Source organism: Mobula hypostoma, chromosome 24, assembly GCF_963921235.1.
Source record: "Mobula hypostoma chromosome 24, sMobHyp1.1, whole genome shotgun sequence".
Lineage (NCBI taxonomy): Eukaryota > Metazoa > Chordata > Chondrichthyes > Myliobatiformes > Myliobatidae > Mobula > Mobula hypostoma.
In genome coordinates, this window is record NC_086120.1 from 26,956,412 (window position 1) to 26,969,006 (window position 12,595).

The 12,595-nt window shown below is 41.2% G+C and overlaps 1 protein-coding gene across 2 annotated transcripts; it reads left to right on the top strand.

Moving 5' to 3' along the window:
• The first annotated feature begins 848 nt into the window (after positions 1 to 848).
• On the top strand, positions 849 to 12,595 carry LOC134337601 (proteinase-activated receptor 4-like). 2 transcript variants are annotated; one of them, XM_063032757.1, is made up of 2 exons: positions 849 to 1,141; positions 8,000 to 12,595. In XM_063032757.1, the coding sequence occupies exons 1-2, from the start codon at positions 1,060 to 1,062 to the stop codon at positions 9,043 to 9,045; spliced, it is 1,128 nt and encodes a 375-aa protein (XP_062888827.1). In that variant the 5' UTR covers positions 849 to 1,059; the 3' UTR covers positions 9,046 to 12,595. The 2 variants fall into 2 exon arrangements, with proteins under 2 accessions (XP_062888827.1, XP_062888828.1); XM_063032758.1 differs by having other exon boundaries at positions 8,003 to 12,595.

The following is a 12,595-nucleotide window of genomic DNA, read 5'->3' on the forward strand; positions in this document are numbered from 1 at the left end:
GGACCAAAGGGCCCTTTTTGTGCTGTGGTATTCTGTTCTATGACTCTGTCTCCATCACCAGCTTCTTCAAAGCCTTGCGCTGCTGCTCATCTTCTCCTGGGAATTTGTTGGCTTTTAGTTCCATTAATTTCTAATTTTGCTCCATTAATTGTTTAGTGCTTTCTAAAACTGATGCTTTTTTTTTATCACCCCTCATTAAATCTAGACAACATTGTTGTTGAGAGGTTTTCTATGAAAGCTGAGACAAAATATTTGTAATTTCTCTGCAAGTTCTTTGTTTCCCCCTGTCTCTGTCCATCAGAGGCATCCGTTAACATTTGCAAGTCTTTTTTCTTATTACTTATCGATAGAAGATTTACCATTTTGTTTTTTTTATGCCTGTTTTAATATTCTACTTTCCTTTTTCCAAATCAGTGCTTGAAACTTTTTGCATTGAATTCTGAAATGTTCCTATCTCAGAGGCTTTTGCCAACTCTTGGTAGAATTATATTTGTTATCTTTTCTCTAAACATTACTAAATCTTGAAAGCCATGACTAGACGATTTCCTGTTGGATCTTATGTTCTAAATATTTTTACAAGCCAAATATAAATGGACTGTTCATTAACCATCGCCTAATTACCATGAGTGTCTTCCTGGATTAACATTTGCAATGTTGTTTACTTCAATTTTGAGGGAAAAAAAGTACACTTATCTCATTATTGACATGAAGGTGACAGGAAATGACTTGTTAAAAAATGTTACATCAACTAACCAATTTAGAGTTTTGTTCCAATGGCCATCTTACGAATTGTTTACAAAGAGACAAGGTTAAATCAGTTTAAAAACCTGGAGAGATTTACTGAGTTATTTTCCTCTGAATTTGCCTCAGACATTGAGATCTCTTACCCTGTGCAACTCATCCCTGTTTTCAGACTGTGAGTTAGCCGAGTTTTCAACACAACTATGCAGAACTAAGAGTGTATTTCCTGTGTGATTCTATGTGGATTATAAATAGCAGCCACAAAATTCACGACCGGCAGACAATACTCAAGGGTCGTAGATTGACATTTCCATCACCATGGCTCTGCCTGCACACTGCCAGAAAATTGTTCTCTTTGGGCTTTTGCTCTCACCTGCTGTAATTGGAGAGATGGATAGAGGTAGGATATTTCTATTTATTTTTCATCTTTCCATTTCATATATGCTTTAGTATATCGTGCACCTTTCACGTGACACTGGAGTTGTGAATAACGACTAGATTGAGAAAAAAAAATTATTTTCTTAGTGAGAAGGAAAGTTCATTAAGTCATCAGACTGGGTTTTGAATTTAGTATTGTCCCTCAGTAGAACAAATAACATTTCTCTTTTCCATCAAATCAATTTACATCTTGTTAATCTTCCAAACTCAAGTGAACTCAACCTTGTTCTCTCTCTTTACAGATGTAGATCTCAGTTCCATTTATTATAATACCAACATCTGACAAAAAAAGCTGTCAGTCTGGATTTTGAACTTTCCCACTGAGCTCCAAAGTTCATAGCTGTTTGAGAAGGAAGAGCTTCCTAGAATCACACTATTCTTTGTTTGAAGGAGTTCTTCCTGATTTAACCTTTGAATAGTACATCACTTATTTCAAGACTTTGCTCCGCCAGATAAAATTTCTTCTATTTATTCTATCTGCCATTTGTTTGTCATTTAAAATATTTCAATAAAACACTCCTAATCTTCTGAACTCAGGTGAATTGAATCTTATTCTGTTTAATTACCTCTTAAGCTCAATACATCTTTCCTTGATGTAATGCCCAGAACTGGGGACTGTGACTCTAGATCAGATCCAGGGAAAAGTCAATCTACTTTGTAAGGTAGAATTCCTCCTCATTACATACCCTGTTCTAATTTTAGGCGTAAGTTGCAATCGCTCTGGTAAAGTTACCCTGTAAAACAAAGTACTTAATCTGCAGAATGGCTCATTCCCGGGCAGTTTTAGTGTGACACAATGGTACAGCTATTAAATCTGCCTGCAATCCAGCTCCATTCTCAACCGAGGATGCTGCCTACGTGATGTTTATATGTTTTCCCTTGTGAACTTCCTTCAGGTGCTGTGGTTTCCTCTTACGTCCCAATGGCGTGTGGGTTGGTGAGCCTATTGACCAGAATAAAATGTCCCTATTGGGAGGATAGTGCTAGAGTCTTGGTGAGAGGTTTGGGGAGTAATGACAGTGTCAGTTCCCTTAGTACTGACTGTCTGACAGTGTCAGTTCCCTCAGTACTGACTCTTCGATAGTGCAGTGCTCCCTCAGTACTGACTCCCTGACAGTGCAGAAATCCCTCAGTGCTGACTATCTGACAGTGCCAGTTCCCTCAGTACTCACTCCCTGACAGTGCAGTGCTCCCTCAGTACTGACTCCCTGACAGTGTGGGTTCCCTCAGTACTGACTCGCTGACAGTGTGGGTTCCGTCGGTGCTGACTCTGACAGTGCAGTGCTCCCTCAGTGCTGACTCTGACAGTGCAGTGCTCTCTCAGTACTGACTCTTTGATAGTGTCAGTTCCCTCAATGCTGACTCGCTGACAGTGCAGAGCTCCCTCAGTGCTGAATCTCTGACAGTTTCAGTGCTCCCTCTGGGCTGACTCTGACATTGCAGAGCTCCCTCAGTGCTGACTCCCTGACAGTGTCAGTTCCCTCAGTACTGACTCGCTGACAGTGTGGGTTCCTTCAGTGCTGACTGTCTGACAGTGTCAGTTCCCTCAGTACTGACTCCCTGACAGTGCAATGCTCCCTCAGTACTGGTGGAGAGTGCTTGTCTTTGTTGTCCAGAGCACTATGTACAAGAGTTGTCACTGAACCAGACATTGCTAAGACTACACTTGGAGTATTGTACGCTGTTCTGGTCATCCAGCCACAGGAAGGATGTCATTAAGCTGGAAACGATGTAGCAAAGGTTCATGAGGGTGTTGCCAAGACTGGGGGCTTAAAGTATAAGGAGAAACTAGATAATCTGGGACTGTTGTCCTTTGCACATAAGAGGCTGAGGAATGACATTATAGAGATTTATAAAGTCATGTGGCGGATAGAAAGGTGAATAGACACGGCCTTTTTCTCAGGATAGTGAAGTTGAAAACTAGAGGACAGAGGTTTAAGATGAGAAGGAAAAGATTTAAAGGGGACCTGTGAGGCTAGTTTTCCATTCAGAGGGTGGGGAGTATGAGGAATGTGCTTCCAGAGGATGTGGTAGAGGTGGGTACAATGATAATGGATAGAAAAGGTTCGGAGGGATATGGGTCAAATACAGGAAAATGGGACTATCTCAGGGAGAAAGTACGTTCAGCATGGAGAAGCTGGGCTGAATGGCCTGTTTTCATGCTATGCAGCTCTATGACTCCAACTCTTTGGTAGTGATGCTCTCCCTCAGCACTTCCTCCTAAACAGAGGTCAGAGATCTCAGGCTCAAAGGTAACAGTGAACCTTTGACACAGTTGAAGGCTGGTGCTACTTCAGTGAGGCCCTTTCTCACTGCTCCCCTATTGGTCCAATATCAACTCTCACCCTTTTACTCTTTATATAACTGAAAAACCCTTTACTATCCTGTTTTATATTATTGGCTAGTTGGCCCTCATATTTCATCTTTTTCCTTCTTATAGCTTTTTTAATTGCCTTTTGTTGGATTTTAAAAGCTTCCCAATCATCCAATTTCCCACTCACTTTTGCTACCTTATATGCCCTATCCTTGGCTTTTATGCAGTCCTTAACTTCCCTTGTCAGCCACGGTTGCCTACCCCTGCCATCTGAGAACAACTTCTTCTGTGGGACATATCTATCCTGAGCCTTGCAAACTATTCCCAGAGACTTCAGCCATCTCTGCTCTGCTGTCATCCCTGCCAGTATCCTCTTGCAATGAACCTGGGCAAGCTCCTCTCTCATGCCTCTGTAGTTCCCTTTATCCCATACATATCCCATCCCATCCCTTTATACTGATACATGTGAGTTCTGCTTCTCCCTCTCAAAATGCAGTATCAATGTATGAATTCAGTCATATTATGATCACTGTCTCCTAAGGGTTCCTTTACATTAAGCTCCCTAATAAAATCTGGGTTATTACACGACGCCCAGTCTAAGATAGCCTTTCCCTGAGTCGGCTCAAGCGCAAGCTGCTCTAAAAAGCCATCACGTAGGCATTCAACAAATTCCCTCTCTTGCAATCTGACACCAACCTGATTTTCCTAATCCTCTTGCATATTGAAGTCCCCCATTACAATTGTGACATTACCCTTGTTACATGCCTTTTCCAGCTCCCTTTTCAATCTCAACCTCGCTTCCTGGCTACCATTTGTAGACCTATATATGATTCCCATAATGGTATTTTTACCGTTGCACTTTCTTAACTCCACCCACAATGATTCAACATTCTCTGAGCCTATGTCACCTCTTTCTAAAGATGTAATTCCATCCCTTACCAACAAAGCCACACCACCGCCTGTGCCTGCCTGTCTGTCCTTTCGATACAAAGTACAGTACATCCTTTGATATTAAGCTCTGAACTATGACCTTCTTTCAGCCACGACTCAGTGACGCCCACAACGTCATACCGACCAATCTCTAATTTCACCACAAGTTCCTCCATCCTTACTTTGAATGCTACGAACATTTAAGTAAAGAACCTATAGTTTGGCACTCTTCGCCCTTATGAATGTTGCCTCATTGGTACGATTTAGCTCTTTGCGTTTGTACATAATCATTGGTTTGTCCTTCCTTACATTCATGTTACATCCACCATCTACTTGTAAACCTGCTGGCTCATCCTCAGCTCTATCATGCTGGTTCCCATCCCCCTGCAATATTAATTTAAACCATTTCCAACAGCTCTAGTAAACCTGCCCGCAAGAATATTGGTCCCCCTGAGATTCAAGTGCAACTTGTCCCTTTTGTACAGGTCACACCTATCCCAGAAGAGGTTCCAATTATCCAGAAATCTGAATCCCTGCCCCCTTGCTCCAATTCTTCCATCACATATTTATCTGCCACCTCATTCTGTTCCTAACCTCACTGTTGTGTGGCACAGGCAACAATCCTTAGATTACTACCTTTTAGGTCCTGCTTCTCAGTTTCCTTCCTAACTCCCTGTATTCTTTTTTCAGGACCTTCTCCCTTTTTCTACCTATGTCGTTGGTACCAATATGTACCATGACTTCTGGCTACTCACTCTTCCTTTTCAGGACATTGTGGATGGGTTGAGAAACATTACGGATCCTGGAACCAGGGAGGCAAACTACCATCCGTGTTTCCTTTTCACATCCACAGAATCATTTATCTGTCCCCCTGACTATAGAGTCTCCTATAACTGCTGCCATCCTCTTCATTTCCCTACCTTTCTAAGCCACAGGGCCAGACTCAGTGCCAGAGGCGGGGCCGCTGTTGTTTCCCTCAGGTAGGTTGTTATCTATCACCTGCTAATTGGTACTCCTTCCCCACTCTGTCCATTCTTCCTTTCCTTTACAGTCCTGTTGAAGGGTCTCAGCCCAAAGTGTTGACTGTTTAATTCCTCTTCAAAGATGCTGCTTGGTTTGCTGATTCCTCCAGCATTGTGTGTGAGTGTGTTGTGCTTGATTTCCAGTATCTGCAGAATTACGTGTATTTCCTATTAATAATTAATTTTATGTATACCATTTCACTCTGCCTAACAATGGTGTTTCTCTGGCTAACAGGATTGGAGGGGAGAGGGAGGTAGGAAGGGAATGATCCAGTTGAAGTCCTCAGCCTGGAAAGTGCATTCATTTGGAGAGATTACCTCCACCAATCAGGAATCAAGAGCAAAGGGGAGTAATTTTAAATTGAAATTAGACCTGTACCAATTAGAGCTAACGTTAGGACATAGCTTTTCACAAGTGTTTGTGAAATCTGGAAATCTCCTTTCCTAAGTTTATTTGAGATTAGGTGGCATTCCTGAGATCCACATAAGTAGACCATCTTTCAATATTGGACAGTGAAGATCAAGCAAAGGTAAATGCATTCCTGGCCCAAATCAACTGTAATCAAACTGAATGCCTAAATAGGTTGAAATGGTTAAAAAAGCTTTCTACTTCCGATAAAACCAACTCACAGGACAGAGTTTTCTTTCACTATGTTTTTCTGTTCTTCCATATTTAAAATTACCAGGTTGTTTTCCACTTGCAACATAGAATGCGATTTTTGTTTTAGATCATTCAGCATTCAGCATGGATTTGTGAAAGGAAAATCATGTCTGACGAATCTCATAGAATTTTTTGAGGATGTAACTAGTAGAGTGGATAGGGGAGAACCAGTGGATGTGGTATATTTGGATTTTCAAAAGGCTTTTGACAAGGTCCCACACAGGAGATTAGTGTGCAAACTTAAAGCACACGGTATTGGGGGTAAGGTATTGGTGTGGGTGGAGAATTGGTTAGCAGACAGGAAGCAAAGAGTGGGAATAAACGGGACCTTTTCAGAATGGCAGGCAGTGACTAGTGGGGTACCGCAAGGCTCAGTGCTGGGACCCCAGTTGTTTACAATATATATTAATGACTTGGATGAGGGAACTAAATGCAGCATCTCCAAGTTTGCGGATGACACGAAGCTGGGTGGCAGTGTTAGCAGTGAGGAGGATGCTAAGAGGATGCAGGGTGACTTGGATAGGTTGGGTGAGTGGGCAAATTCATGGCAGATGCAATTTAATGTGGATAAATGTGAAGTTATTCACTTTGGTGGCAAAAATAGGAAAACAGATTATTATCTGAATGGTGGCCGATTAGGAAAAGGGGAGGTGCAATGAGACCTGGGTGTCATTATACACCAGTCATTGAAAGTGGGCATGCAGGTACAGCAGGCGGTGAAAAAGGCGAATGGTATGCTGGCATTTATAGCGAGAGGATTCGAGTACAGGAGCAGGGATGTACTACTGCAGTTGTACAAGGCCTTGGTGAGACCACACCTGGAGTATTGTGTGCAGTTTTGGTCCCCTAATCTGAGGAAAGACATCTTTGCCATAGAGGGAGTACAAAGAAGGTTCACCAGATTGATTCCTGGGATGGCAGGACTTTCATATGAAGAAAGACTGGATGAATTGGGCTTGTACTCGTTGGAATTTAGAAGATTGAGGGGGGATCTGATTGAAACGTATAAGATCCTAAAGGGATTGGACAGGCTAGATGCAGGAAGATTGTTCCCGATGTTGGGGAAGTCCAGAACGAGGGGTCACAGTTTGAGGATAGAGGGGAAGCCTTTTAGGACCGAGATTAGGAAAAACTTCTTCACACAGAGAGTGGTGAATCTGTGGAATTCTCTGCCACAGGAAACTGTTGAGGCCAGTTCATTGGCTATATTTAAGAGGGAGTTAGATATGGCCCTTGTGGCTACGGGGGTCAGGGGGTATGGAGGGAAGGCTGGGGTGGGGTTCTGAGTTGGATGATCAGCCATGATCATAATAAATGGCGGTGCAGGCTCGAAAGGCCGAATGGCCTACTCCTGCACCTATTTTCTATGTTTCTATGTTTTGGGCATGACTTCAGGATTGAAGGATGTCCTTTTAGAACTGACATGTGGAGAAATTACTTTAGTCAGAGGGTGGTAAATCTGTGGAATTTGTTGCCACAGGTGGCTGTGGAGGCCAAGTCATTGGGTGCATTTAAGGTAGTGATAGATAGGTTCTTGATTAGCCAGGGCATCAAAGGGTATGGGGTGAAAGCAGGGGAGTGGGGATGACTGGCAGAATTGGATCAGCCCATGATTGAATGATGGAGCAGACTCGATGGGCTGAATGGCCTACTTCTGCTACTATATCCTATGGCCCTTTGGTCCTATTCCACGGGCCAATGAAATTCAAACTGAATTGTATCTCCTCTTCCTACTCTTTACCTTTATATGCTTCTATTCCTGTATTTGACAAAACAAACCCTTTCCTCTTGAAAGCTATCCCAACCTCCACGGACTTTGGGGCCAGAGATTCATATTTTAACAACTGAAGGACTCAAATGCTGATGTTAAAAAAACAATCTTTTCTATTTTAGCAGTCGTTCCAGGCCCGCGGAGCTTTCGGTTCGATCCTACTGAAAATAACCAGACATTGGATAGCATAGTAATGTATTATCTGACCAGTTCCATTACCACAAGGATGATTCCAGTAATTTTAAGCATCATCCTGATTATTGGACTCCCGGCCAATGGGCTGGCCCTTTTGATTCTGGTCACCAAGGTCCAACGACTACCTTCCACCATCTTCCTGATGAACTTGGCGACAGCTGATCTTCTCCTGATGCTGGTGCTCCCGTTCAAGATCCAATATCACTTCCAGGGAAACAACTGGCTGTTTGGCGAAGCCCTGTGTCGGACGATGATGGCTTTCTTCTACGGGAACATGTACTGCTCCATCCTGCTCCTCACCGTCATCAGCATCGACAGATACTTTGCTCTGGTCCATCCACTTTACTCCAAAGGTTTCAGAGACAAGAGGTTCGCTGTGGCTGTCTGCTTCGTGATTTGGGCTCTTGTTGGAACTTTCATGATTCCACTTCTTCTCAAGGAGCAGGTGTACTCATTCCAGGATCCAAACATCACAACCTGCCATGATGTCTTGCCTGACAAAGTGGATTCTGGTTACTTCTTCTATTGCTTTGTGTGTTTGGTTGCTGTTGGGTTTCTCATTCCTTGTGTGGTTACTGTATTTTGTTATGTGTCTATAGTCAGGGCATTGCTCAAAAGCAGTGATCTATTTGGCCAGGCTATACGAAACATGGTGTTAGTGCTGATTACATACGTGGTGTGCTTTGCCCCCAGTAATATCATCCTACTCATTCACCATTCTGGCCTTCACTCCATGGATGTCAACTACCTCTATCTGAATTACACGATCTCCCTCATGTTGAGTACGCTCAATAACTGCATTGACCCATTCATCTACTACTATGTTTCTGATGAGTTTCGGAATAAAGTGAGAAGCGTGATCCTCTCTACGACAGTGAAAGGCAAGAGGTCAATAAAAATAGCTCAGCCACTGATCGAGTCCAGTTCCTCCTCAGCACCTGAGAGCAAAATAACATCTGACTCCAGTATTTAAGCACAATGCTAATCACTTAATGAAAGTAATTATTGAAGCAAAGCTCCTAATGGCTTGCATATCAGGGGCAGGAACCTCTGTAGGGTTATGGTGCCAGCAATTACCAGAAATAAGATAAATCAGTGTCCTCTTTTAAAATAATCTGAAAAGTTAACCATTTCTGATCTCGGCTCAAGTTTGAGAATGTCATCTGGTGGTTGGGCACAATTCTCTGGTCTCACTGCGGTGAACATGAGAGAATTTAGAAGAATCAGATTATAAATGTCATTAAAGGCGTGGTAGGACAATCTAAGTGTTGAGCTGATGAATGGCAGATGCCAATGGATGACCTGCAGGTGGGAGTGAAATGGGACATAGTAAACTGCCCTCGACATTAAACCACTCGACATGGGCAAGTGAGGTGGTAGAGAAAATCATTAGTTTCCAGTGTGTAGGATTGGTGCAGGTCATTAATGATGTGCACAGGGTGACGTAAACCTCACTGAAAGAGCCATAGATCTTGATGCCTTACAACAAAGAATCAGTTCCTCAAATTCCATTTCTCCTTTCACCCTAAACCTATTGCCTCTCGTTCTAGTCTCACCCAAACTGGGGGGGGGGGGGGAGGAGCCTGCAAGCCTCATAATTTTGTATGCCTCTATAAGATTTCCCCTCATTCTCCTTTGTCTCCAGTGAATGAAGTCCTAACCTTTCCCTATAACTCATGTCCTCAAGTCCAGGCAATATCCTCAACGAGCTTTGGAGGCCTCCCTCTGGGTTTCCGCCCACATCAGAAAGGCATGTGGGTTTGTAGGAGGTTAATTGCCAATGTAAATTATGCCTAGTCTAGTGCCAAAATCTAGCGGGAGTTGAGAGTAATGAATTAGAATTTATTTTATTTCTTTCATCCATCTCACAACATCTTTATGTTGCATCTCTGTCGCAATTGGACAAGCAATAAGGAAGGGAGAAGTAGGATATTGCCCAAACACTGGGATTGTATACATAATTGTTTTGTATACACAGTCAGATCAATGTGCATTGATAAATCTGATAGCCTGGTGAAAGAAACTGCCCCGGAACCTGTCGGTCCTGCCTCACTGCGGTGGTACCATTTGCCAGACCGTAGCAGCTGAAACAGTTTGTGGTTGAGGTGGCAGGAGTCCCTGATGATTATCCGGGCCCTGTTTTACACACCTGCTGCTGTAAATGTCCTGAATAGTGGGAAGTTTATGTGAGGCGCTGGGCTGTCGGCACCACTCTCTGCAGTGCCCCGCAATTGAGGATAATACAGTTCCCGTACCAGGCGGTGATACAGTCAGTCAGGATGCTCTTGATGGTGTCTCTGTAGAAAGTCCTGAGGATCTGGGGGACTCATGGCAAACTTCTTCAGACATCTGAGGTGAAAGAAGCGTTGCTGTGCTTTTTTCACCACACAGCCAGTATGTACAGTCCAAGTGAGATCCTGGCTGTGGAGAGAATAAAGTACTAGCATAGAATTATTGGAATGGGGTGTTGGTTTTCCCAATCCTGTTTAAACTTAGATAAAGGATGCTTATACCATTGTAATAATAAATTATAAATTCTTCCACTAGAACCCTTAATCAAAGGATTCATACTCATAATAGTATCTAACAGGTCAGCCTCCAATATGTAAGGAAAATTACTTAAATATTTTTGTAAAAAATGTCTAACTTGAAGGTATTGCAGAAAGTGTGAGTATGAAAGAGAAGATTTATCAATTAATTGTTCAAAAGATGTCAATCTATCTTCTTTAAATAAATCCAAAAAAGAATTAATACCTTTATTTTTCCAAAGTAAAAAAATTGGACCACTCAAAGAAGGCTTAAAACAGTAATTTCGGTAAACTAAACTACAAAGTTTAAATTTTTTAAGATTAAGAAAATTGCGGAATTGGAGCCAAATTTGTAAAGAACACTTATTCACAGGATATAGGTTTAAATTAACAACTTTAACTAATTGCATAGGTAAAGGAGCTCCCAATAACGAGGTTAAATAAAACTGCTTTACAACTTTCAGTTCCAGGTCTACCCAAATTGGCCGATCACTCTTATCAACCCAGTATAACCAAAAAGACATATATCGCACATTAACAGCCCAATAATACATTCTTGGATTAGGCAAAGAAAGACCTCCATCCTTTCTCAATTTTTGTAAGTGACATTTACTAATTCTTGGTCTTTTATTATTCCAAATAAAAGATAAAATAATAGAATGAATACGATCAGAAAACTTCCAAGTCAAAAAAACAGTAACATCCTGAAATAAATACAAAAATATAAAAAGGAACTTAATTTGACTTTTATGATGGAGGACTGGATGCGGATTTTGAAGTTGGTTAACTCTTCAATTTGTGCTAGCCATTCATTGATTCAACATGTTATCATTTGACAAAGGAGAGACTTTCTAAAATCTTTTCTAATGTTGATAGTCATTGTGATAGATGTAAAATTGAGATAGCTACACCGACACATATGTTTTGGTCTTGTTCTATATTGGAACAGTTCTGGAAGTCAGTTTTTTCATCAATTTCTAAAGCACTTAAAATTAATTTACAACCTAATAAATTAACGGTGTGCTTTGGAATAATTCCTCAAAATATTCATGGTATTTCTGTGTCTGACCAACATGTTATTGCATTTGTTACATTGATAGCTAGGAGGGCCATTTTGTTGATGTGGAAGGATACATCAGCTCCCACTTTGTCACAATGGTTCTCTCAAGTGATGCTATGTCTCAGTTTGGAGAAAATTAGAAGTCGAACCTTTGAACCTTTATTTGATTTTGAGAAAAGATGGGGCTCATTTGCTTGTTATTATCATTTGAGTTAATTGATATAATTTTTCCACGATCTAATTGTAAATTTTTTAGTATATTTTCTTTTCTTGTTGGCGGTTTGATGTTTATTTTTAGAAGCTTTTTGTATGATGCATGACTCCAGGGTTGTACACCTAATGGGTTCTCTTTTTCTCTCACTTTTCTGCTTAGTAGGTTTTTTTTGTTATCACAATTTTTTTTTCAATCTTTAAGATAATGTCTTTTTTGAGACATTGTAAGTGTTGTTACTTCAATGTACTCAGGTTATTTTTCCTGTATAATATAACAATAAAAAGACTTGAAAAGAAAGGAATGGGGTGTTGGATGGTTGGCACAGACTTGGTGGACTAAAGGCCTATTGCCTCACCATGTCAGACATTGTCACCACGGGTTTCGTTGCAATATTCAGTGTCAGTGAACGTTTTCATCCTCATGGAAACCCAGAGATTAGAAAAGGTCTCATCAGTTTAACCTTTAAGTGAGATTGAAAACCATATGGATAAATAATATTATTCCTTCTTGGGAACTGTATCACACCTTTCACTTATTTATTTAATGCAAAATTTGTTTAATTTCAAATAGAGTAGCATGCATCAAAGTGCTTTTTTGTAATGAATATTTAGATTTATTACTTGGCTCAGAATTGTAACTACTTTATGTTATCAAGCAACTAACATTTGATGTAAGCTCTTAATTGTAAGTTAAATATTTTTACATGTACTGTTTCTTTAAT